General features: G+C 42.1%; 2 protein-coding genes and 1 long non-coding RNA gene across 4 annotated transcripts; 1 reads left to right on the top strand and 2 right to left on the bottom strand.

Annotated features, from left to right (window-relative positions):
• Positions 1–8,515: 8,515 nt before the first annotated feature.
• Positions 8,516–13,287, bottom strand: LOC103712151 (NADH dehydrogenase [ubiquinone] 1 beta subcomplex subunit 8, mitochondrial-like). Of its 2 annotated transcripts, none has more exons than XM_008798595.4 (4): positions 12,996–13,286; positions 12,776–12,862; positions 12,563–12,658; positions 8,516–8,907 (listed from the first exon to the last, which is right to left on the bottom strand). In XM_008798595.4, exons 1-4 carry the CDS (start codon positions 13,131–13,133, stop codon positions 8,851–8,853), a joined length of 378 nt encoding a protein of 125 aa, XP_008796817.2. In that variant the 5' UTR covers positions 13,134–13,286; the 3' UTR covers positions 8,516–8,850. The 2 variants fall into 2 exon arrangements, with proteins under 2 accessions (XP_008796817.2, XP_008796813.2); XM_008798591.4 differs by having other exon boundaries at positions 8,614–8,907; positions 12,555–12,658; positions 12,996–13,287.
• A 7,464-nt stretch (positions 13,288–20,751) lies between these two features.
• Positions 20,752–21,457, bottom strand: LOC120110738. Its single transcript, XM_039126294.1, has 2 exons — positions 21,218–21,457; positions 20,752–21,132 (listed from the first exon to the last, which is right to left on the bottom strand). The coding sequence occupies exons 1-2, from the start codon at positions 21,410–21,412 to the stop codon at positions 20,866–20,868; spliced, it is 462 nt and encodes a 153-aa protein (XP_038982222.1). The 5' UTR covers positions 21,413–21,457; the 3' UTR covers positions 20,752–20,865.
• Positions 21,458–24,200: 2,743 nt separating this feature from the next.
• LOC113463047 lies at positions 24,201–25,281 on the top strand. The gene is made up of 2 exons (XR_003386630.2): positions 24,201–24,877; positions 25,000–25,281. It is a non-coding gene; the product is annotated as an uncharacterized LOC113463047 (long non-coding RNA).
• The last annotated feature ends 192 nt before the right edge of the window (positions 25,282–25,473 follow it).

Here is a 25,473-nt window from a genome sequence, read left to right as displayed (position 1 = left end):
TTAAATTTCTTGAGAATAGATTACCGGGGGAAGAAAAGTCACTACCAGAAAACACGCGTATAGTGACGGAAAATTAGTGACGGACCGTTATCAGTTACTATTTGTGACGGATTAGTGACCGACAGAAATTTGGTCACCGTGGTGTAAACTTAGTGACCGTTTAGTGACAGACCGGTCACAGAATGCGCGGGTAGGATGGGCGCCAAACCTTAGTGACCATCATAGTGACGGGGTATCTGTCAGCAATATGATAACCAAAATTGCAACCAGACAGTGACAAATGCAGCCGTCACAAATATAGTAACCCTAGTATTTATAAATTTTTAAAAGATTATTTTTGGCAGTAACAGATTATTAACAAAAATTTCTGTCACCAAATTTAATTTTTAATTCCAAAAATATTAAAAATATTATTTTTGAGTAAACCTAAATTAAAAGAAAAAATAAAAGGAGGAATATCCAAAATGAAACTAAGTGTGCCCGCCGTTCCGCCCAAATTTCTTCGATAATCCAAATTCCAATTGCTCTCTATAAAACTCAAATTTCTTCTTCTCATTTTAAAATCTCATGGTGTCGGCCATGACCCATTTGCACCCCTATTGCAAGTTTCCTGCTTTATAGAATTTTTTTACCATACTTTATAGTTCAAAAATATTTTTGCCTTGCAAGTCCCATCCAATCAGCCTTATAAATAAAAAAAAAATTTGATATGAAATTTGGCTTGCAAACCGATTTAGCCCAAATCACGATTTAGCCCAAATCAGCCTATATACAATTTGGCTTGCAAACCGACTTAAATACCAAAACCCTAACCTTTCCCTTCCCTTCCCTTCCCGTCCCTCGCTGAGAGCAGCCGCCGCCCCCCCTCCCTCGCTGAGAGCCGTCGCCGCCCTCCCTCGCTGAGAGCCGTCGCCGCACCCCCTCGCTGAGAGCCGCCGCCGCACCCCCCTCCCTCGCTGAGAGCCGCCGCTGCCTCCCCTCCCTCGCTGAGAGCCGCCGCCGCCGGCCCCCCTCCCTCGCTGAGAGCCGTCGCCGCCCTCCCTCGCTGAGAGCCGCCGCCGCACCCCCTCGCTGAGAGCCGCCGCCGCACCCCCCCTCCCTCGCTGAGAGCCGCCGCTGCCTCCCCTCCCTCGCTGAGAGCCGCCGCCGCCGGCCCCCCTCCCTCGCTGAGAGCCGCCGCCGCCGCCGCCCCCGCCCCCCCTTTTCCCTCGCTGAGAGCCTGATAGCCGCCTCCTCTCGGTGTCGTCGCCTCTTCAACGACCGGCCGGCGGCTCTTCGCGTCCTTCTCCCCCGGACGGCAACCTCCGCGGCTCCGGTCACCGACTCACAGTCACCGGTAAGAGTTTTCTCCTCCTCCTCCTCCTCTTCAAGCTCGATCCCGGTAGATTTTGCCCAAGCCCGGAGAGAGAAAGAGAGAGAGAGAGAGAGGTGGTGGGGCAGCGAGACAGCTCGGAACAGTGGGAGAGTGGGGAGTGGGGACAGTGGTTTTGTTTTGGGTGGAGACGGGAGACAGAGAAAGAGAGGAGGGATTTTTTTTTTTTTGCTAAAATAGACGAAAGAAACTTTGATATATCTGAGTAGCTGCTTTTATTATGATACTTGGACACATCACTTGGTTGGGTAAATCATGATACGGGCACTGTGTCGAATTTATTGTTGCTAAAATAGACAAAAATAATGTTGTACTTGAGGAGCTCCTTAATATTATGCATTTTTATTCTGACACATTTGTTAGTCCTACCAATGGTTTGCATATATTTAGACTGCTTCACTGATTATTGTTGTAATTTTGAGGGTTGATGGGTTGGGATTATGTAAAGTTCATGGATTTTAATTTTTTCGTCATGTTATTCATTTTTACAATCATTGTTCATCTGCAAGGAATAATGGAAAGTGGTGGAAAGTGGTGTTGCTTCATGGTTGTGAGTTATTTCCAGTGTGCAATCAAGAAGCTGGTCAAAAAGCTTGCTAAGAAGTACCATGCTTTCCTAGCATCAGAGGCGATCATGTATATTCACATTTGTTCTATGTGAAGCAGATAGTATTCCATATGTAAATTTGGATGATTTGACTTGTATTCCTTGTCTTTGTAAAGATTAAATGCTTTTTGAATATTGCTGGTATTAGATGAATGAACAGATAACTTGTAAAGGTTAATTCCTTATGTTCAGCTTTTTGTAAAGATTGAATGCCTTCTTAATGTCAATGATGCTGGGACAAGATTGAATGACTTATTTTTGTCATGCTTATGATAACTTCTCATCTTCATAAATATCATACCAGTTTTTATTTCTTTTACATTTTTTACGATCTTGCCTTTCGTGTTTTTAATGGTTCGGTTTTTCTTATGTTGTTTTCTTTTTTTATCATCTCTCTAATATTTTCTAGGCTTTCTTATGTTGTTTTATTTTTTTGATTTTTAGAGGAACTATGTCAGTTGATCGTAATTGGATGTACCACCGACTTAGTGAAAATGGTTATATAAGAGCTGAGTTCTGTGATGGAGTTAAAGGGTTCCTTGAGTTTGCATTTACTCAGTTAGAGTATTGTAGTGGTGATAAGATTAGATGCCCTTGTATAAGATGTGACAACCAGAAATTTCTTAACCGTGATACGGTCAATGTTCATCTGTTGAGAAAGGGGTTTACACCGAGATATTCAACATGGTTTGCACATGGGGAGTTACTTGGTGCAGTTGCTCCTGTAAGTACATGCTAAAGTTGGAATGTGGAACAAATTTGAGGTGATGTAATTAATTTATATTTCTTATCATTAACTTTTGCCCTTAACAAATAGTAAGTCTGATTACTTGCGATCTATATATTGTTAGGAGATACACACAATTCTTCCAGGACAATTGCATCATGTGCATGAAGTTTGGAACAAGCATTGTCAGCGACGATTGACAACCTCATTAGGGAAGGTCAGAAGCCAAAAGCTTCTGGAAGCAAAAGGAGATTTAAACAAAGCCCGTGATAAACCCCCTAATTGGATCTCTAGAGAAAATTGGAATAAGCTAATTGATATTTGGATCTCCCCAAAATGGAAGAAGAAATCAGAAGCCAACAAAAATAATAGAAACACCATGAAGAACGGTAGCATCTCTAAACACTGTGGAGGATCAATCACATTTGTCAATCATGACGAACGATTGGTACATATCTTTATTCAATTAGATTTCTATAATAATTTTTATATTATTGTTCAGTCATCTTAAATTAGCCCATTATATTTTAATGAATTTTTTCTTTTCTCTTTTGTAGAAATTAAAGTTAGGCAGGGAGCCAACAATAGTTGAATCTTTTAATCGGACGCATAAGACAAAACAAGGCATGGGAGGATATGTAGATAAGAGAAGTGAAGCTGTCATGGTAAGTATAATTTTTTTATAATTCATAAATATTATTGAGCTTGTTCATGTTTATCTCTTGTTTGATCCACCATAATGTTTTTCTCTTCTTTTAAATCAACTGGCAGGCAAAGTATTCAGCTGAATACTCCAAAAAATATGGTGATGCCTCCACCTCAGATGCTCCTCCACGTGATTATGACTTGTGGTTTGAGGCAACTGGTGTCCCAACTCATGGCCATGTCTATGGCTTTAGTCCCCTAGAGGATCTCACTGGAATTATTGGGCAATCATCATCTGCTTCCACCTCTACAAGTCAAGCTCCAGAGCTGTACACTCATGAAGACCTTCTACGTATTCTTGAGCAGGAAAAGAAAAAATGGCAAGAGGAGGTTCTTCAAAAGATGAGAGAAGAGATTGGCTTTGGACCAAGGCATGCAGATCGGGGGAGTAATGGTGATTCTGGTTCTGCTGATCATGCTTCATTATAATTGTTTTTGCCTTAGATGATAGGTCTTTGCATTCCTAGGAGGAATGAAATCTCTGTTGATCTTTATGACATATTTTTAGACTTTGATTTTGATGGATTCAGGACATGTTGATGCCAATTTTGAATGACATTTAAAATGACTTTTGCGTAATGTTGAATGCCTTTGCTATTAATGATATTATTGTTATTATTATTATGTGCCAATCAATGTACCAAATGTACCAGGTTATTAGATTGTGATCGGTGACCAAATTTTGGTTACTAAATTGTTTACCAACTATTGTGACGAGCAGTCATAAACTTAGTGACAGGATTTTGGTCAATAAAAATTGATTTTGCTCAGCGCGTTTGTAACCAATTAGTGACCGTAAACTTATCACTAGGTCAGTGACGGGATTAATGACAAATGTAGTGACAAAATGTGTGACCATGTCTGTGACGACTAAATCTGTCACTAAAGGTCGTGACAGATTAGTGACCAAACTTGTGACCGCATTCTGTGACAAAATCAGTGACCAAGTTGCCTTCGTCACTAACTCCGCAACTGGATAGTGACGGAAAATACATAATTTCTTAAATATTTAATTCTTGAATTTGTAACGGCTTAGTGACGGCGGTTCTGTCACGGAGGTTAGTGACGGGAATCGCCGCCGTCACGGAGAATTTAGCGACGCGTGTTTTTGTAACGAAGTCAGTGACGGGAGCTCCGGTCACAAATTTCATATTAGTAACCGGAAATACGGTATAGTGACGGAAATCTCCGTCACTATACGCGTGTTTTCTGGTTGTGAGTAGACATCAGGGCACTTCAGCTCTACCCTTCCGGCAAGTTGGTAAATCCTCTCGTATTTTGTCGCGGCGAAAGACAGAGAAAAAGACAGTGTCCGGCTGTCAGTGGGTAGAAGTATGGGTCCGCAGTTTTAAATTCGGGGTCAGTGTTATAAGATATGGTTCAGTACCCGAAGGAAACACGTGAATCCCTTTCGTTTTGTAAGCGGCGGTGGTGTGTACTCACCAAAAGAATAATTGGGAAGTACTAAACCTGAGAATTCTGTAGCTTTTTATTTATCAGAGAGACAACATCCTGTGGGGATCTTTTTATATGTAGTCTTGGCATCTTAATGGCGTTTGACTGGATTTGTTTGTACTCAGCCCGTAACGCATCACGGTGTGACAAATCCATGGGAGGGAACCCGGTTTGCCCGAAGGAGGTTTTGGTAGCTAGGAGCTAAGGTACAAAGGAATCAGCATCCGATGCATTGGAACATGAATCAGGTGGAGCTTCCAGTTTGTCAGGTATCATACGTATTTCGAGCATGGAGCAACTTGCACTGCTCACTATAATCTATTGAAGCACGATACAAATTTGGGAGTTGGGACCTTCAATTAATTCAGAGAATAGCACAACAAATTGCTGGTTGGGTATCCCAGGTTCATGTGCCAGCCCGCAGCATCACTGGAGGATGCTGCGCATCTATGGAGGATGGCCATCATGAAAAAAACCATCATCATAAACAACATGCAATATGTATGATACAGTATGTGCTCATGAACTAACTTATTTATCGCCATCTATTTTCAGATGGTGGTCATCCAAAACTGCATGATACTTTAAGATGTCATACATGCATGGCAGAGGATCCGTGCTCCTCTTTTAGAGCTCGTTTGGTTCGCGGAAAGAAAAGGGAGAAAAGTGTGGTCAACGAAAAAGTAAAAAGATGTCTCTTATTTGGTTGGAGTTTTCAGAAAAGAGAGACAGAAAAGTTGTATTCCCGTAGGAATATGATTTCTACGTTTAATGGAAAAGTCTTTCCCATGAAAAATATTGGAAAGTTACTTTTCTGTGAGCCGGAAATCGAAACATTTTTATTTTTTTTCCAAAAAGTCCCTTCAGCTATCACCGAGTATTAAAGACCTAATTTTTATTAAGGATATAATAGAAATTATACATAACTTTTTCAGAAAAGTGAATGGTCAACCAAACATAAATACTTGTCACTTTTTCATGGTCAACCAAACATGCCAAAAGTACTTTTCCATATATTCTCTTTTCAGGAATCTGCTTTTCAGAAATCATATTCCTGTGAGAAAAAATACTTTCCGCGAATCAAACGATCGAGCGAAGAAAAATATTGTTAGATAAGGAATTGCAAACTCTCGTATTAAGCATGATTCATATCTCCATGCTTCAAGAATTGCAAACAAGTTCATCCATGTCTTTGCCTATGTTTCACATCTAGTGTTCTACGTGAGACTGGTGGTCTTATGAATCTGCATCTTTGCTGATTTCTATTATAAGTCTTCTATAACTCTTTCTGAAAGTGATTGTTAACAAAAAGTTGCCTTTGGAATCAACTGACGTTTTCTGATTTTATGAAAACGTTCTGCCATCAAATTTATATTTGAAATTAATTTACCTTGATCCATTATGAAAGTCTATCAGCTTTCTTGATCAAACCTTGAAATTTTAACTCTTGGATATAAAATCAAAACATCAGTTGGGTTAAGAATAATAGTTAAAAACAAAATGTTGCAAGAAATATAAAAAAAAAGCATTAACATGAGAAAACATTGTTGTTTGCCAGCGCAAATTTCAACCTCTTTTTGTCATCACCATCCTTAGTCGGATCTAGGCCAAACATGCATGCTTTCTTTTCCATCATAATCATTCACCATATGCCAAGTCCACGGTTCCCTGGCAGCTCACTAAAACTAGCACGACTGCACGAGGGACAACCACAATGATCCAATACATCCATTTTACGGGATCTTTTTTGATGACACGATTGGACAAAGATTTAATTGCTGAAAAGAAAAGCCAAATTTAAAAATAAAAAATGATCTATCTTGGTTTACTATGCCCATGTATTCACTGGTTATGTGGTACCTCTCATTGCGTTTGTTTTACTAGGCGCTACTTTTTGACAAATTTCATAAGATGCTGAGTAAAAATATCCTCTTCTTGTTTCCTCTTTTGTACATGGGCACATTAATCTCCATTACACAATAAGCCATGCAGTTATATTTGACATCACCAGATTTGCCACATTCTTCAGGCCAAATGGCATTCCTCTCTCGTTTACCCTGACCAATGTCAGAAGTCTATCCAGGGCAATGCATAGATATCCATAATAAATATTTTATCAATTTATTGAAAGTAGATGTATAGCATGTGGATATTGGCATAGCAGTGTCATGGATTCAAAATATAGAAACAACTCTCTACATGCACAATCAATCATTTAAAAAAATAACAATTGAATCATTTACATCAAAAACTTGGAAAAAACAGCAACTTGAAAGGTTCGAATATAAAATGTTCTCTAAACGGAGGGTTGCAATCTTTACACTGTGGGCCGATTTGTAGGTTAAAACGATGAAACAGAAGAATGGTAGGTCGATAAGGATTAAGGCATGTCCCCGAAAATCAAAACTTAATTTTAATAACAGAGTACTTTACAAATGAATCCCACCAATTCCAGCATGCGGGGTGTTAAGACTGAGCAGTATTTAGGGGAGGGCCATCTCCTATTGTATGGCCCATCGCCTACATGCCTTGGTCGTTCTAAAGTAGCTCCACACTAAACTGAAACTAATACCATTGGCCCTCACAACTCAAACAAAATTTAATCACACATCACAATCTAATGCCTCTTTCTTTCTTTTTTTCTTTCTTTTATTTATTTATTTATTGAAACAACGGCGGCTAACCCTCGATGGTTGTAAATACGGCCAACAAGATCAGAAAATAGAAAACTAAATAAAGGCATAGGCACTGAGCCGTGGCCCGTCCAAATGAAATTTTAGAATGATGGGCTGCATAATAAACAACTAACCAGCATGAATAATCGTGGAGAATGGGCTGATTCCCTCCCACATCACAATCCAATTACCATATTACCCTCAACGTTTTCCATCCACTCTTATTTCTCGAGTACATAATAAAATAGGAGAGCTATTTTGTCTCTGATAAAAGACAAATCATCACAAAATCTAAAACATATTAAATGATATTCTCTCCACTTATTCTTCCAACAAAACACTGGAACACGCTTATCTTCTGGAATAAAATCCATCACGTTTACAGTACTCGATAACTTTTTCTTATTCCCCCAAATTTATTCCACAAAAGCTGGTGAAGAGTTGTGCACCCTTTCCTTTGCTTCATTATGAGGCCCGCATCACAATGAGAGCAAAACAGACCAGCTTCTTAAGTGACATTCTTCTGAACTACAATAGCATTAATCAAAGTAGTAAGTAACAGAATAATGGACTCCAACAAGTACAATTAAAAAGCCGGTCAGTCCAGGAAGCAGCACAGGGGTATATAAGTTATTAAATTGTACATGCGCAGAAAAGCATAAAACCTGATTTTGTGTAGAATGGATTTTGTGAGAAACTAGAGAATTCGTGTTTCCTTTCAAAACCATTTTTTAGGTTTCATAACGTATTAGTTTTTCCAAACAAGGTTCCCCAATCAAATCATAAGAACAAATGTTTTCACTAAACTCATTTATTATGGATCATATGAGGCCTGCTTTCAAAAAATTTGCATCAAAAACAGCCCCTAATCATCGTGGTGAATGTTCAATCCACCCTCTTGGGAATAAAACGCAGTCTCACCAATTGCTAGGAAGCATCCTCTTGATGAGCAGAGGATGTAGGGAATGCAATTCTTATAATCCAAAAATGTAATAAATTGATATCATGGAAAAACGTAGCCAAAAAGAATAATCAGATCCAAAGTGCCAGTTGCAATCTGAGATCACTTCCATGCTGCTGGAATGTATGAGAGATTTTATAGAAATGAGAAACCTTTTTGACAAATTTCATAACCAGAAAAAAGAAATGCACAAGATCATCTCATCAAGACAAGGAGAAACCAGAGCATAACAAACCAAGCATCGCACATAATCCATTATTTCTTCTCTTTCAGTTCATAGCGAGCACTTGTAAACAGGCAGTATCAGCACAGCATCAGGTACTGAACCGAACCGTTCATGGACTGCTCCTATAGCTCTTCGCCAAGTTCCACCCGCAGGTTGTCATATGGATGGACTTTTGGTGTCTGGAAGCACAAAGAGAACATCAGAACATAACTTCAGCAAAATTTCACCAAGTGTCTCCATGGCAGGCTAGGAAACTCCCCAACCAGAACTCAATATCCTCTTGCCAAATGAGTAGCATGCAATGTAATCAGAAATTTCCTCTCGTCATAACTTAGACCATGAGAAGTCTATATAAATCAAAAATTAATATTTCTGAAAACTTCTCACCCATTAAGTGTGCCCATATTTTTTCAGTAGCATGAATGAAATCCAGGATTTAAAAGCATCTAAATCAGTTGAATTTTTCTTGAAATGGACTTCAGCAAACCTTCTTGTAATTTGAAATGGAATATCATGCATCCAAGCTCGATAAATTGAGTTATACCCTACGAAATCATGGTTTCAGAGTTCAAAACATGTATTCTGCTCACAAATACCAATTTTACAGCCTTGAATCAGGATAAGAATTTTATTCAGCTAACCATATGTTTAACTTGGAGGTACAAACATAATAAAAGAAGAAAATATAAAACCAAAAACCAGCAGATCAGAAGATAAAAACAATTTGACAAAATTATCTATAGGATGAGGACATAGCAGATGCTTGGATCTTTTCATTGTTCTTGCAGCTCCAGCAATAAGCAAGTGTAATTATAAATTTATCATGATTGGTACAACAGAATTTTTTGTTACATATTAGTGATATTCCCAGAGATGGTATAATGCTTCTATTTGTTGTTAAAGTTCTTGTAACCAATTTAGCAACTGCTCCTGCATATAAAGATGGATTCATTATAGCCTTCCAAAATTACAAGCGGGATTCGACTAGTGCATAAGATAGCTGTGAGATATCTGTCCTACTTGACATGTGATGTTCAAACATCCCACCAAGCAGGAAGCTTGATTGGAGGTCAGCAATCATTGAATTGATATGTGAGATGGCCAATAATAGATGGTGAAGGTTATGTAAAAGATGAAGCACCTCAATAAGTCCTTAGCCCCAAGACACGATATAAGATGTGCTAAGATGCAACTGCATAGTGGGGGCACGGGGTCAGGTCAGATCTGGTACAGGTCAGCTTGGCCTCCGCTATCAAGTATCGAGCACTAAACAACTGACTCAAACCTGATTCAACCAACCAACAAGCATAACTTCCTTGGGCTGAACATGCTGGTGGGTTAAAGAGGCCAAGCCAAACCCAACCTAGAAGAGAGAAGGAAATAGAAGAGGAAAAAAGAAAATTGGAAAAGTAGAAGCAGAGGAAGACAACGTTAATGGCTGGCAAAATTGGAAAAGCAGAAGCAGAGGAAGACAATGTTAATAGCTGGCAGCAATACAGCAACTGGCAAGGAAATGCAAAGGCCGAGTGTCGGTGCAGTGATGAGTGGCCAGAATAATGATTGCTGGTGGGGTCATATCATGGGGATGACTAATGATGAAACCAAATGATAGTCAAGCACGGTGACAGGAGTAAGCATCATGCAGGACAACGGGGCAGCAGCCAGAGATAAGGAGAGGGTGAAGGGAAATTTGGGGGTGGAAGGAATTAGAATAGGATGTGAGGAGGAGATTAAGGAGAAAGGGGAGAGGGCGGTATGAGAGGAGATTGCTGGGGGGGAAGGGGGTGGGAATGATAGGCTCAAAGCAACATCAGAGGAGATGGGCTTGATAATTAGAGTTGGGATATATATAGTTTATATAGTTTTCAATATATTATGCAATATATTATAAAATCAAAAGTTTTAAAAGGTTATGACCTGTCGAGGTCCAGATCCTTGGGTGAAAATACAGCCTAACCAACTAGCAGTTAAGATTTGCAGGAATCATACCCAACCTGTGAACTCAATCAATTTAGTTAGACAGCTCAGGTTGGGCAAATAGGTTCTAGCCATGTTTGTCACACTTCAATTTCAAAAGCCAGGTGCAGAAGACAATTTGGCATGGTGATTTGTCAAGCATAGATTGTTACATCTGAAAATTCTAATCAATCTTTTAGTGGTACGAAAAGTGTGTGCCAATGGAAAGAGAAAGTTTGCTTGAAAGAATACAAGGCATATACAGACCCAGAAAGAGAAAAAGCTGTTCTTGTAGACCCATATAGAACAGACAACCCACATATTTATAAACATGGAAATTAAATTACCTGATGAAATATCCCCCTAGTAATATATGCTGGTGAAATTAACATACCATATTTTCTTCTAGGTGTCAGATAGCCTACTTAGTGTAGCAACAACTTGCAGAGCAAGGTTTGTTTTAGGTAATCTCTAAGTCATAGATATACGGGACTTGGATGGGACAGATCTTCTTCAAGTATCTCTCAATGAATTTATGCTTCAATGCCATGGAAAGATCCAAAGTATTTATCACTAAGTCCATTGTTACAATACTGATAAATACAAAATTATCTAGTAGGCATTGCCAGAGAATAATGAAGTTGGAATGCAAAGGTTGATAATAGAGAAATAAGTTTTATTCTAGAACTTCAGATCGAATATGATGGGCATGGTTTGTATCGGTACAAGCATACATAACCATGATCCAAAGTGGCAATGGATGAGTATAGGAGCATTTGTTTTAGATTTTAATCAAACTATAACAAGATATAAATGCTCAGATAAACCAATGGAGTTGTAGGTCTTTTTAAATGCAATGTGATGAGCGAAGCAACAAGGATCACAATACAATAGGTTAAATCTGATCCATTATTCACAACAGAAACATTGAGCAGATTTTGTTTTTTTACAATTTCTTAACATCAAATCTATTTTTCAGAAAACACAATATTATGCATGTTCTACAAGAGTTGAATGTGACAACAGACCATTAGACAGTAATAGACCACATGCTTTATACAAACAGAGTGTGGGCAAAGAATTTCCATAGAAGCAACTCTCCCTTGACCAGAGAGATTGCTCACTGTGGTGTTCTATCAACCATCAAAAGTGTCAAGCGTTGAACACTAGAAAGAAAATTGCTCACCGTGCTTTTTGAAGGATGTTGTTCAGTGTATTTGACGAATACATAGGGACCATTAGAATGAATATCTCCACTAGGTTGTTGAACTGGTCTCCTCCTCTATCAAGATGTTTTAAGTTGAACTCTAATGCATCTTCAAAGGGTGAGGACTTGGAAAATTGCATCGCTTCTTAAAGATGCAAATTAAAACCCAAAAGAACATGGCAAGGACACTTTGGGGGCTAAAAATAGAGTTGTCTAGGGATCCATTAGATTCTAATATAGCAGTATTATATATTCAGGGAGGTTCATGTTCCCTATTTGCGTTCAAAACATGCCGGAAGGAATTTGTTGATGATGCACTCATTCAAGGAGGTTAAGAAAACTTGCTGATGGTGCAGTTCGAGAAAGTTAAGGTTACAAACATTCTAAGCGAAGGTAACCATTCGGAGATTGGTTATAACATGGGACCAGTAAAGATGTTAATCTTTCTTTCCTTTTCTCTTTTTTTTTTTTTTTTTGAGGTAATCCTTTTGATTTCAGCCGATGGAACTCGTTGTTAGAAATATGTTCTGTATGTACCGTCACTGAATCTAGATATGATTTGAATGAATAATATGGAATGGTCTAAAAGGGGGAAAATATGACAACAAAATGGAATTGATACTGTCAAACTTCAAAAGAAAGAAAGAAAGAAAGGGTACTCACATTAGCACATAGGGAACCTTTGATGCTTTGTCATTCCACACGGCTAGCAAACCGATCGTAGCGAAAATGCCCAGCCCTCCGCACAGCCAACCCAATGCCTCATACTGTGCGCGACAGAAGAGAATTCAACAAAAAATTCGATGATCCATTCAAACATGTCAACGAAAAACCCAAAAGGGCAACAGGAATCAAAACCCTAACATTCAGATAACGAGCATTACCTTCCCGATAGTGGGGGCGAGGCGATCTATGCAGGGCTCCGGGTATGGGGTGCCATTATCCCAAACAAGCTCGTCGTGAACTGGGAGCTGAATCCAGAAGATAGGCAAACAAGCACAAGAAGAAGAAGAATAAAGCGGGGGTCATATAGGGTTCACAGTTATTCCCTTCCATCCAATCTGAGAGAAAGAAGAGCGAGGAATCAGAAGAGGGATCGATTACGGGCTTGTCGGGGACGATGTGCTTGCCGACGGGGAGGCCCATGCCGGAGCGGTTGCGGAGGGAGGAGCCCAGGGATCGCCCCACCACGCCGTGGCCTCCCATAATCCGAGATCCTACGCTGCTTAATCTCCCGGCCATTGCTCCTTCTTCTTCTTTTTTTTAAAAAAATCCTTCTCTCTTCTATCTCGCTGCTTCTGCTTATCCGGGAGGAAAGGGAACGGGAATCGTCCTCGTCTCGGTGGTTTGCCGTCGCTACGAGTGAGAGAGTCGGATGGATGACTCATGATGGGCGTCATCGCGAACGCCCTTTATCCCGTTCGTTTCCGTTTCATCGGACGGTGCGCGTTGGTGCAACACAAGCATTGTGTCTCCACGTACTCATGCATGGGGCACGCCTCCCTTCCGCCGTACCTTTTCATCGAAGCAGTCTCCATTGCCACCCACTTAAGAAATATCATATGGATAGAGCAGCTAAGAACCCAAAAATCTTCTTTGTGAGTAGGCTTCATGGTTGTTCGTCTTGATAACAAAGATGATGGCCATGCTAAACTTTATTCCTAACTATTTAATGAGTCTATTTTATAGCCAGTTATTGGGGTTTATTTGGCACTTGAGAGCTTGAAAAGCCAGATAACAAGATCTCTTCTTGTTAAGCTATGGACTTACTTGACATCTTTTGAAGCAATGCATACTTCAAAAATCTGTGAACTCGATATCCTCGCTCTCTAATTAAGCTAAAAGATCTCATGGCATGCGTTTTGTGGAAAAGGGTGTTTAAACTTTATTCTACCTGTTTGTTGACAGTCTCCCATGTTAGTGACTTAAAGCAACAGTCAGCTTTGCTAGGAAAGAACCTTTTTGATCGCCTGATTAATGATTTGGGGTTATATTTCAGGTAATTTGAAGGGAGCAATGGCAATATATTTCAGGTAGTATTGGATGAAGCAATGGCAAAATTGGACCCAGATTTCTTCGGGTGGGGGGACGGTGAAACTTTTTGGTCTCCAGCTTGGGATTAGACCTTTCCAAAGGCCGGGTCGGGTCAAACCCGGACCGGGCTTTGCCCAAAGGTAGAAAACTTCAGTTACGCCACGGCTAGGCTCGACTGGCCTTTGAGCCTATGTTCTACAACTGAGCTCGCCTCTGCACGGGCTTCAAGCTTCAAATTTCATGACCATTTTTTAATTTTTTAAGATACAAAAATACTAAAAATACTTTAAAATATTTTTTAAAAAAATACTGAATGTGTATAGTTAATTATTGCCACCAATTTTAGAATATATTTATTATCCCATCAAGTTTCCATATTAACAACAATTATCAGTTAAATCTACAAATATAAAAAAGGGCTGGGCTGGGCTTGGGCCTGGCTTCAATCCGAAGTCCAAGCCTGGCACAGTTATTAAACGGATCTATATTCCAGACCTAGCCATGCCCGCTGGGCCTAACATTTTTCGCTCCAGCCGTCCAAAAGCTTTGGGCTTAGTGGGCCCGGTGGACTACCCGGCCGTGAACAGGTTCACGATCAATCCCTTTGTGGTGACCTAGTTCACGATGCCGTCTAACATAGAACAGTCATGAAACGGACATCCACACCATGTGCCGCCATGTGATCTTGACCGTCGGATTCAGCAGGAAACACCGTTGTCGGTTTTGCTTCTGGATTCGGAGTGGGGATGTTTGTCTTTTCTGAAGCACGCATTTCTTTTATCACGTTCATATACTCCTCATGCATTTGTTCGTGGTTTCAGTTCGAGGAATCGATTGCTATTAATTTAATGTAACTTTAGAGGGGGCAGTCTTGGGAAGCATGAGATCGCTGTCCCCGGATGGACTTGGGATATGGAGGTTTAATGGAACACCTCTAATTTGTCCCCCAACTGCAGATGGGTTTCCTGGGTTTTTAAAGAGAAAAGCCCATGGTCATGTATAAAATTAGGTATTTAGTTACGTGGTTTTTAACGAAAAAATCAACTCCGGCAGCAGGGACATGATGGGGACATGATGGCGGATAGTTGCAACCTTTTTTTCCAATCTTTCCACCATATGAGTATGAATGCTATTTTTATCTTATCAAGCGTGCCAGAAAAGGATACCTCTGCTCAGAATTAATAAAATTCAACCATGGTTATAACCAGGATGGAAAAAAAACAAGATTGGCTGGAGTAACATCCTTTGTTATGAGTCAGGCATCTCAATAACCTTGATGGCGCTTGAGATTTCTATTTCTATAAAATAAATTAATACGGTGTTTGGTTCGCGACCAGATTTAGAATTGAATTGAAAGTCATAATGGCCGGTTCGTGGCTGAAATTGGAATCAAAATGTAATTTGCATACTAAAAAAGAATAGTAATTAAATTTTGAAGATTACAAAATTTTTTATTTTTTTAAAAAATCAAAATGATAATAATTTTTTTTTGACCAACTAGCTAGAATAAGAATCACTCGTTCATATTCCTCTCTCTCCAAATCAAATAGGCCATAAAATTTTGAGGTAAATAAAAAAAATTAAAATAATAATTAGCTCCGGCATGGTCCAACATTGAGTGCAATATGGCTGAAACTTTGAGATTCATGTTGGCCGGTGATTTGACGGTTCCTAATCGCACACGGACATGTCCCTTCCGAAAAATATATCACATGTGAGCATATTCGTTGATGATTAGATGAAGGAAGAAATTTCTCGAGCAGCTTTGGATGCAAAATAATTAGAGGATACCCCTCGCCATCACTTATTCTACGAGATCTTTTTTTTACACCTCCGAAATAGAGTAATGCCACGGGCGCGGGGATATTCCCTCCCCTCATAAATCTATTCCACCTGATGGTCGGATAGATTTATGATTGTAGATGGGGGGGGGGGGGGGGGGGGGGGGCGGGGGGGGCTTTGAATTTAATCCCACATCGGCTAGTAGCGGAAAGGTTCCGTGCCTTAAATGGGGGGTGGAAATCCTTTCCTCTCGAGGGCCCTTTTGTGGGACAAAACCGTGAGGAGGGCTCCGGGTGCGCTCGACCCCCAAAGCGGACAATACCTCGGGAGGAACGCGGTCCTCTTTCTCTGCTAGCTTAATGTGGGCTAGGCTGTTGTGTGAGGCTCCGGCAGAATGTCGTCCCCGCAACAGATGGCGCGCCAGGAAGGGGCGCCTTCTCTCTCCATTGACTACCCTCCAGGACTGTGGGGGCCCGTTGGGGTAAAACCTGGCCGGAACCTTCCCGCTGGGGGGGCTATGTTGTGGGGGGGAGGGGGCCTTGAATTTAGTCCCACATCGGCTAGTAGCGGAAAGGTTCCATGCCTTAAATGGGGGGTGGAAATCCTTTTCTCTCGAGGGCCTTTTTGTGGGACAAAACCGTGAGGAGGGCTCCGGGTGCGCTCGACTCTCAAAGCGGACAATACCTCGGAAGGAACGCGGTCCTCTTTCTCTGCTAGCTTAATGTGGGCTAGGCTGTTGTATGAGGCTCCAGCAGAATGCCGTCCCCGCAACAGTAGACTTGGGGGGAATCCTATTATTGCCGAGGTAAAAAAAGGGGAACAAAGGCCTTTGCCATGCCCGGTGTATGTTTACAGGCCAGATCTATCATCCTGGAGGGTGATTCTGCTACCGTTATCAGTTAGATTCAGGGGGATCCTAGGGGTGACGGTAGCGACCATCACTTGCTCCGGGACATTTAGGCTATGGTGATGGATGGATGGGCCTTTCAGGTCAAGCATATTTACCGTGAAGCCAATGGTGCGGCGGATTGGGTGGCTGCGTATATAACTAATCATTCCGAAGGCACCTTGTGGACTGGAGATGGGGAGCTGCCTTTGGCACTCCGAGGTATCCTATTTTTTGACTTTATTAGGTGTATCCGTACCCATCAGGTATGATCCACCCACATTAGCAAAAAAAAAAAAGGAACAAATTTCTACCTTAAATATTTAATGACAATATTTTTCTAGAAAAAGATCCATTTGTGCAGGGCGAGTAGGGTGGAAGTGATTCTTCTAATTGTCATAAAATAATAACTCCATACTTAGCCAGTCTTTTTGGGTGGGTCTCCGGAAATAAAAACCCAACTATGCACAACCTCCTTCTATTGAAGAGCGAAGAGGAAACAACGCCATTGAAGTTGATATTTGGAGATGAGGAGTTCTTCATTGTATTGTGTGAGGCCAATAGAGTGGCGGACTGAGCGGCTGCATATGTAGCGAGTAGGGCTGTCAACGAGCCGAGCCGAGCCCGAGCCACAGCAGGCTCGGCTCGGCTCGTTCCATAAAAATCTAGGCTCGGGCTCGGGCTCGGGCTCGGTACCGAGCCCTGTACTGGGCTCGGTACCGAGCCCTGTACTGGGCTCGGGCTCGGGCTCGCCTAGCACAGCCCCGGCTCGGGCTCGAGCTCGTGAGGCTCGTTTGCCCGAGCCCGAGCCTGCCCCGGCGGCCGGCGCCCCATCTCTCATTCATCGGAGGACGGGAGGAGAGAAGAACGAAGGAAATAAATAAAAAAGAAAGAAGAGAAGAAAGAAGGGGGCGGCCGCGAGCACCACCGGCACAGGCGTCGGCCGCGGGTCGACCGCAGGCGCTGTCAGAAACTAAAGTCCATCTGAGCGCCCTCAGAGAGAAATCGAAGCGCCAGAAAATACAAGAAAGAGCAGATCCAGAGGGATTCTTTAAAGAAGGGGGTGGGTTCAAGAACTGACCGCATCGGAAGAGTTATCAGAGTCCATATCGGGGCGGAGGCGCTGGTACAGCTGGGGGCTCCGGTAGATGGAGCCAGGAGCGGGGCGGGAGATGATGCGGGGAACGCCCTCGAGGGAGACGGTGCCCATATAGAAGAGCATCCCGGCGACGTACAGGAGCGGCGCGAAGAGGAAGATGGCCTGCCGCCGGAGGAGGAGCGATAGTACCATCCACGCCAACCGCTGCAGAAGGGTCCGCGGCGCCTGGAGGGCCCGTCCGGAGGCGGACTTGGAGGGACCTCGATGCAGAAACGGCCGGATGGGGCGGCGGCGCTTCACGCTTGTTGCCTTCCCCGCCGGGGGCGACGGCATCGGGGGCGGAGAAGGGAAAGGAGGTTGCGACGAAGCTTCTCGGAGAGCTGGATCGGGTGTACGGCGTCGTCATCGTCGTCGGAGGGGAGGGGGCATCGGCTTCGAGCTTGGGGGCGAGCCGGCGAGGAGAACGGAGAAGAAAGGAGGGCTAGGGCTAGGGAATGTTCTGGAGAAACCAAGAAGAAAGAAATTAAAGAAATTAAAAATGGGTTAACGGGTTGGGTTCGGTTAATGGGTTGAGTCCGAATCCGAATCAATTCAATTCGATTTAAGGATTTGGGTTAGCTCGGGTTGGGTCTGATCTAAATCCAACTGGGTTCAATTAGATTAGGATTGAAATTGATTGAGCCAAATAAAATTTAATTGGGTTGAGTCCAAATTTAATTGGGACCCAATTAAATTGTTAATTGGGCTGAGCCCTCATTTGGGCTCGTTTGGGCTCGTGAGCTGCTCGGGCTCGAGCTCGGGCTCGGGCTCGGATTTAAACGGGCCTCATTTTAGGCTCGAGCTCGGGCTCGTTTGACTAACGAGCCGAGCCCGAGCCGGGCTTTTACCGAGCCGGGCCCGAGCCAAGCCCGAGTAGCTCGGCCCGTTGACAGCCCTAGTAGCGAGCCATTCAGAATGCATCCTGGGGGCTGGAAAGGGAGAGTTGTCTAAAGTACTTTAGGACCAGTTATTTGCCAATTTTATTGGATGTATTTGTACTTATGATGTATGAAATACCCATTTTTGGAGAGAGAGAGAGAGAGAGAGAGAGAGAGAGAGAGAGAGAGAGTACTCCGTTGGACCCTAGGGATTCAAGTCAACGGGAAATATATTAGGAGCAGGCAAAAGCTTTTCTCATGCCTTTTCTGTTGGGCCCACCAATACTTCACAAAGGCTACCACCATATGATTCACACCTCCATTAATGCCATCCTTATTTCTCGTATCTTAGCATGTGCTCTTATGGTCCATGCTAGGGTTCAAACCGAGGCCGCCGGTATTCAGAATTTTATCAATTGGACCAGTTAGTAAACTCGGATCGTTGCAACAAGTTCAGAAAGGTGATGAAAAATCTCTGCTTGCTAGGAAGTTGTATCAAAAACCTAGGGTTAAATTTCAACTTAATTTATTGTAAGTTATGCAAGAGTGTTACTCTATTGTGTAGCTCAGAATTACCTGTTTGCCTTGTACCGTTCCTTATTTTATTTTATTTTTGTTGGAAATCGAGTCCTAAGATTCTCAATTAATAAAAACAGAAAACAGGAAGTTCTTTTATATATGCACAACGGGAGGGTAAATAAACAGGCGAAGTCCACATCGGAGGCAACAAGTCGAGTGCTCCGTGGCTGCTGGCTTTATTGTTGGCATTCAATTTGACTATGGCCCACACAACTGAGTTCATGCCATGGTTGGTGGCCGAAAAATACATAATTTTTTAAATATTTAATTTTTTAATTTATAATAATTTAGTGACGACCATTCTATTATAGAATTTAATGATGAAAACCATCAGAAAATTTAGTTACACATATTTTTGTAATTAAATCAGTAACAAAAGTTTCGGTCATAAATTTTATATTAATAAGTGAAAATACCGAAATTTTCGATACCATACACCGTGTTTTCTGGTTGTGGAAGTTAAGAAGCGGAACATTCCTGCTACCAAAAGTCCTGTAATCCCATGTGGGAAGGGACCCAGTGGAACAAGGACCGAACCGAAAGTGCCAAGAGCTAACAGATAACTGCCTGCTTCATTTATGAGCAATCCAACTGCCAAATTCTACAACCATATCTATAGACCCGCGCGCACCTTCTATGCTTCTTCCAATACTTAATCTGATGTTTACTACGATCATCTAACAACTAAACACTATTGTCTTATGTAAGAACCTCATTCATCAAATGTTGGCAACTTTCTCCTGCGACACGTTCTATACTTCTTCCCATACTTAATCTGATGTTTATTAATATCATCTAACAACTAAAGACTATTGTCTTATGAAGGAACCTCATTCGTCAAAAGTTGGCAACTTAATTTCTCCTGCAACCTGATTTCTAATTAGCTGTATAAGTGGTGGTAGAACGACCGCCTGGGTTTCTATTTGTTGTGAATCGATAGTCCTCGTTGGGGCTTTGGGTAGTCCATGGTTAGCAGGTCCGAGACGGCTCTCATTTCGCTAGCTGAGCTCTACGGTTACTTTATAATTAGACTCGTATTCTAGCAATAAGCGCACTCCCGATCTCACCTACACAACAAAGAGATCATAGCATGTCACGATCTCTCTCTTGAATCTCCAATCTAAATTACCTATAATGTTTTTAAAATTAAAAAAAAATTAATGACCAAATTTCTGCTACAGTAGATGAACTTCGCATGCACGAAGTGCATGCACGCACTGACCATTTGCATGCCCTTTCCACCTTCAATAGGAGGACATGGTGCAGGAAGTGGGCAATGAGTCCCGAGTTTCTCACCACTAACTATCAACACTGCTCCCCACACCCATCTAAAACTACAAGAAAAATTATGTGCAACTTACCACTGGTCGAGTTCGTGGCAATCCAGCATGAGAGGAAGGCATTAGAACCTCACTTCCTGCACATCCCATCACTATCAATAATCCTGAACTAAGCATCATGTTATGAAGAGAAGGGTGTAGAGCAAAAAAATATGCAAGATAATATTGAGAAAATGAAGCAATAGAGGGAAGATCTTTTTACCCAAGCAATATATATCTGTAGTACACTGATAAGAGAACCAGGTCATAGCAACGAGCAAAATGCATATAGCCTGTGATACCTAACTAATTTTAAACATCTAAAGAGAAGGTAGGAAGAGGACAGCGAGAGAGGGCTTCAGTTGTGAGATGGGGGATGTGTTCTAGGGCCCATATAATCCAAATTGAACCCTGGATTTTCGCGAGGCACACGCCATGAAACCTTAGCCAGCGATGGGATTCGAACAGCATCTGATACTGCATCTCTCTTTGGCTCGACAACCTTCATAGGAGCCTCCAAGCCTTTCGGCCTTTCCATGGTTGCACTGCTCCGAATCTCTTCCTCTGATGATGCTGGCTTCAGTGGGGCTGAAGTCTTGTCGTCGAGCTTCGCGACTGCAGCATCCTGAAAAGGAATGAAAGGTTAGAAAGAGATCAGGACAAGGCCATGTAGTCTTTCCACACAAAGGTGGCAAAGGTGTTGCACCAACCTTGCTTGAGTGATGGAAAGCTCTGGTGAAATCTTTGTCATGAACACTTGGATGACGGCCATCGCATGCACTGATAGAAACAGATAGTAGGAGAATGAAGAGAAGAAGAGAAGGCATGGTGGCTTTCGTCGCAAAGCTGATGTTTGGGTGGGAGTTTGATGAGAGTAGGAGAAGAGTATATGTAGATAGTGGCATTAAATGCAGGTGTGTATGAGATTGAAAGGAAGCGTGGTAGTGTTTTTCTCTAAGGGGACATGCAGAGGGATGGGTGATAGGGAGAGGAGAGCAGAGAGCAAGAAGAGAAAGGAGATAAGAAAGGGCGGACTCCTCTGTCTACCCCTTCGACTAGTCTTTCAACGGAGGGAGATGAGGGAAAAGGGACCTGAGAGGTTCCCTTGTGAATTTATAACTTATAAGCGTGGTAGGTTTTGAGTGAAAGTGTGAAACCGAGGTTTTTCTAAGAAACCTTTTTGTCTCTGTATGGAGACTCTGATTTAGGGAATTGGGATCAGTGTCGGCTGGAAGAAGATGCAGCTTAGGAAATGTTGTTATAAAATAACCATTCTTGTACCTGCTTTTAGCTTCCGTGCATTTGGGGGGTTAGAGAGAGAGCAGGATAAACAAAATATAATAAGAAATTTGTTTGGATCATGGGCCCCCATAAAAAAAGTTTTGCTTTGTCACATCTTTTATTTTCCTGTTCATGAAATATCGTATGGACGTAGTAAATGCCATTGCTCGAGAGAGGATTGGGGTCAATATCTATTTGAGGGCACCCGCAACTAGAATATGATATTCACTTTTTTTTCAAAAATGGCACTCAACACCTATTACTATATCATCTTTTATCTACAATTAGGGCGCGAGTGTGATTAGAAGGTTACTTGCATGTGAACTGAGATTTTTTTTGTTGTTTTGAAAAAAGATGATGCATTTATAATCCCACATGTGCTTATACGAAATTATTCAAAAATTGAAATATGATTTTTATCTAATATAGGATATATAATTAATCAATTTTGGCATATATATTTCATTAACTCCTAACTAGAAGCTAGAGCCCTAAAGTTTTTTTGAGAAACTTGCAAAGCATTACTTTGTATTATTTTAGAGGAGACTGGAGTCCTCTTAAGAAGAGGAGACTGCTACATACAAAACTTTTCAAAGTAAAATCTTTAAAATATAGTATCCCATCTAGCACCAAGTTTCTAATATTAATAAGATAGAGCGGCAAGCTAATATTTGTTGAAATTTATTGCCAAGTCCTAATTTTATTAATATTTTATTAGTTACTCATTAGTTCTAATAACTTTAGGATTCATATCCATATTAAGTTGGGTTGAGCTTTAAGCTCAATATAACCAAGTTTATGTTTTAATGGAAGATAGTGATGTTTTATATTTCAACATAATTGGGATAATGAATTTTTTTTAGTAGGAGAGAGCTTATAGTTTTATTAAGAAGGGAAGAGAGTGACTTGAGAGAGAGAGAGAGAGAGAGGAGCGTCTTGTAAGGGCGTGAGACTTCTTTATGAGAGTTATTATTTCGGTATTTATTTCTTTTAAATTAATTTATTTTTCTCTCTCTAGCTTTTTTTTCTTCCACTATTGTTAATTGATTTAAGTGGTACTTGTTCTGGATTCGGAGCACATTTGATTTCTCTTGGATATATAGCATGCCATTTTACAGAGTTAAGCCCTTACCAAATAGCTAAGAAAATAAATATAACATTCTTTATAACTATTAAGTACGAATTGTTGAGTACACCATCCAGGAAAATACTCAAGAATGAGACTACCATAATGTAGAAGTATATATATCCCACTTAACTGTTTCTGTAATACACCAATTAGAACTTTTTAAATGTGAAGGCATATAGTTTTACTAAAAATTTCTTAAATACGAAAGCCTATGGTCCACAAAACTCTTTTCTCAATCTGAGTTTGTAGACATTAATTGTTCAGATATTATGTATATGACGAAGTTGACACATTGTCGTTATAGTGCATGCATATATGATCAGCACAAGTGTGGTATATGCCCACTTGTTAGATATGAAATAAATTTATAATCAAGAAGTAGATGGTCACCAGCATAGTTGAGATTGAGCTAGTTATGGAATAAGCTTCAACAAATTAACGAGGCTTGTGTTTAGAATGACTTGCACAGATAACCGTTGGTGTGTACGTAATAAATAAACAAAGCAGGCCCCATGCAGGCGGCAGCTCTCTTGGCAACCACGCACGAACGTCCGAGCCCACCAAGCGCATGATAGCCCGTACGTGGGCCCCAGCATTTTAACAAGGCCGGGGAAGAGAGTGGGAGAGGGTGCCGCCTCGTTCCGCGGGCGCGAGCCCACCACATGTGCGGCCCTTGCGGGAGGGAAAGGGGCTCGCCCGCTCCGCGTGGATTCTGAGGCCATGGGGCCCAAAGAAAGAGAGCAGATGTGTGGGTGAAGTTGGTGGGTCCGCTGGATGCCTCGCCGCGGCGAAATGGCCGACGGGTTCAGGGACGGCGGCGCGGTGGGGGACCGGACCGGACCGGATGCTGTTGCGGTCTTACGGAGAAGCGGGGTGGGGAATGGGGATTCGTGAGGCGTCGGATTTGACACGGGCCGTGCCGGGTAAAGCGCTTGCACGGAAGCGCGTGTCTCGGCGCGCAGGTCGCCTCCCTCGGCTCCGTTGTCTGGACGGAGCCATGCTTCTTTCTTTCACGTACGGTCGCGGAGTCCTTGGCTCTCGCTTGGGCCATGTGATCGGTAGCGGATATTTCTTTTCCTCTTCGTCCCTTAAATCACGTTGAATGCGTGGGAGAGGGATCTTAGGTTAGATGTGACATCTTTTATAAGGGAAATTTAAATGTACCGGTGATTAATTTCCCCAAATTTAAAAGGGTTTAGCTGCGGCACTCCGAAGCCCTTTTTAGTTCTTTTACTGCCGGATTTTTTCTGGACGTCGGATTTATGATGGGCGGCATTGATTTACCCACCGGCAACCGGTTTTAACTGGTCATGTGCGTGGCTGGTGCGGTAAATAATTCAAATTGCCTGGGCGATTTGGAAACGAAAGGGATGGCTGGTGCTGTAAATAATTCGAAGGGAGGGGGCTTTTTGGGTTGCTTCTCCCCCATCAGCCCCGATGCCGGAGCAAGCTGCCGACGAGGTCGGCGCCGGAAAGGTCGTCATCACGGAGGGTTTCTATGTCGCCGGATGTTTATGGGGCAGCCCTTGAGAGTTCTACCTCATCCCTTCGTTCTTGCTTCCAACATTCATGAGTTCATGACTGCTGCTTGGTGAATTAAAAAAATCCTACCAGTAGACAATCATATGGATCGGCGACTTCGGGCTCGCCAACCTCTACGAGTACAGGGCCAACCCGAGCGCCATCCGCATGGTGGGCACTCTGGGTACCTCGCCGTCGAGCTCACCCAGACAAGCAAGGCCACCACCAGCTTCGGCAACCTCGCCCTTGAGGTGGTCTGCGGCCACTGCCCCCCAAGGCACCTGGTCTGCCTGCCTGTGGCCCGGCGATGCTGCAACATGTCCTGCCACTGTTTGATGAGATTTCCTAGAATCTGTTGGATGTTCGATTCTCATCTGGAGATTAATGGGGATGGTGGACATCTAGAGGAACGCCTGCATTACAATCCCTAGTGGAGAGAGTACGTAGGTTCGGCTTGCCTGTATAGTATTTTCTGCTAGATGCCATGCCACTGTTTGATGAAATGCCTTTTGGAATCTGTTGGATGATGGTTTTCGCTAACTCTATTTTTTTCCTGAGCAGTCATATCTACATCAATTCTGGACATGGGTTGAAGTGAAGTAGATTTGGCATGGTCGAGCAACAGCTCTGCCCACAAATCTGATGTGGATTTGGCCATGTTTATCTGTTACTTATTCTATATTCTGTTTCTACTTTGACCGGGGGAAGTGCAAGAGAGAGCTTCAGAGCTCTTGAACGTGTATCCATGCAGCTTCAAACAGCAGTGTACTCGAACAAACTTGGAAATGGGTCTTCCTTCTAACATTTGTTCGACCCAGTCAAGGCTGCTTAATATTTTTGACATTGTGACTCGGTGGTGTTTGTGGTATCCTTGTGGCTGCTTTTTGAATTCCATGCCATGCGAACTTGATCGTGCATCAGATATCTTATCTGAAGTATGGCAAGTGTGATTATGTGAATGCCCATATGATAAAGTTTAAGCAGATAAATACTTATTATGCATCTCTTGGAGTGATGTTACATTGAAAATGATCC

The sequence above is a fragment of the Phoenix dactylifera genome, chromosome 5, assembly GCF_009389715.1.
Source record: "Phoenix dactylifera cultivar Barhee BC4 chromosome 5, palm_55x_up_171113_PBpolish2nd_filt_p, whole genome shotgun sequence".
Classification (NCBI taxonomy): Eukaryota; Viridiplantae; Streptophyta; class Magnoliopsida; order Arecales; family Arecaceae; genus Phoenix; species Phoenix dactylifera.
This window is presented reverse-complemented; position numbering and strand designations above follow the sequence as displayed.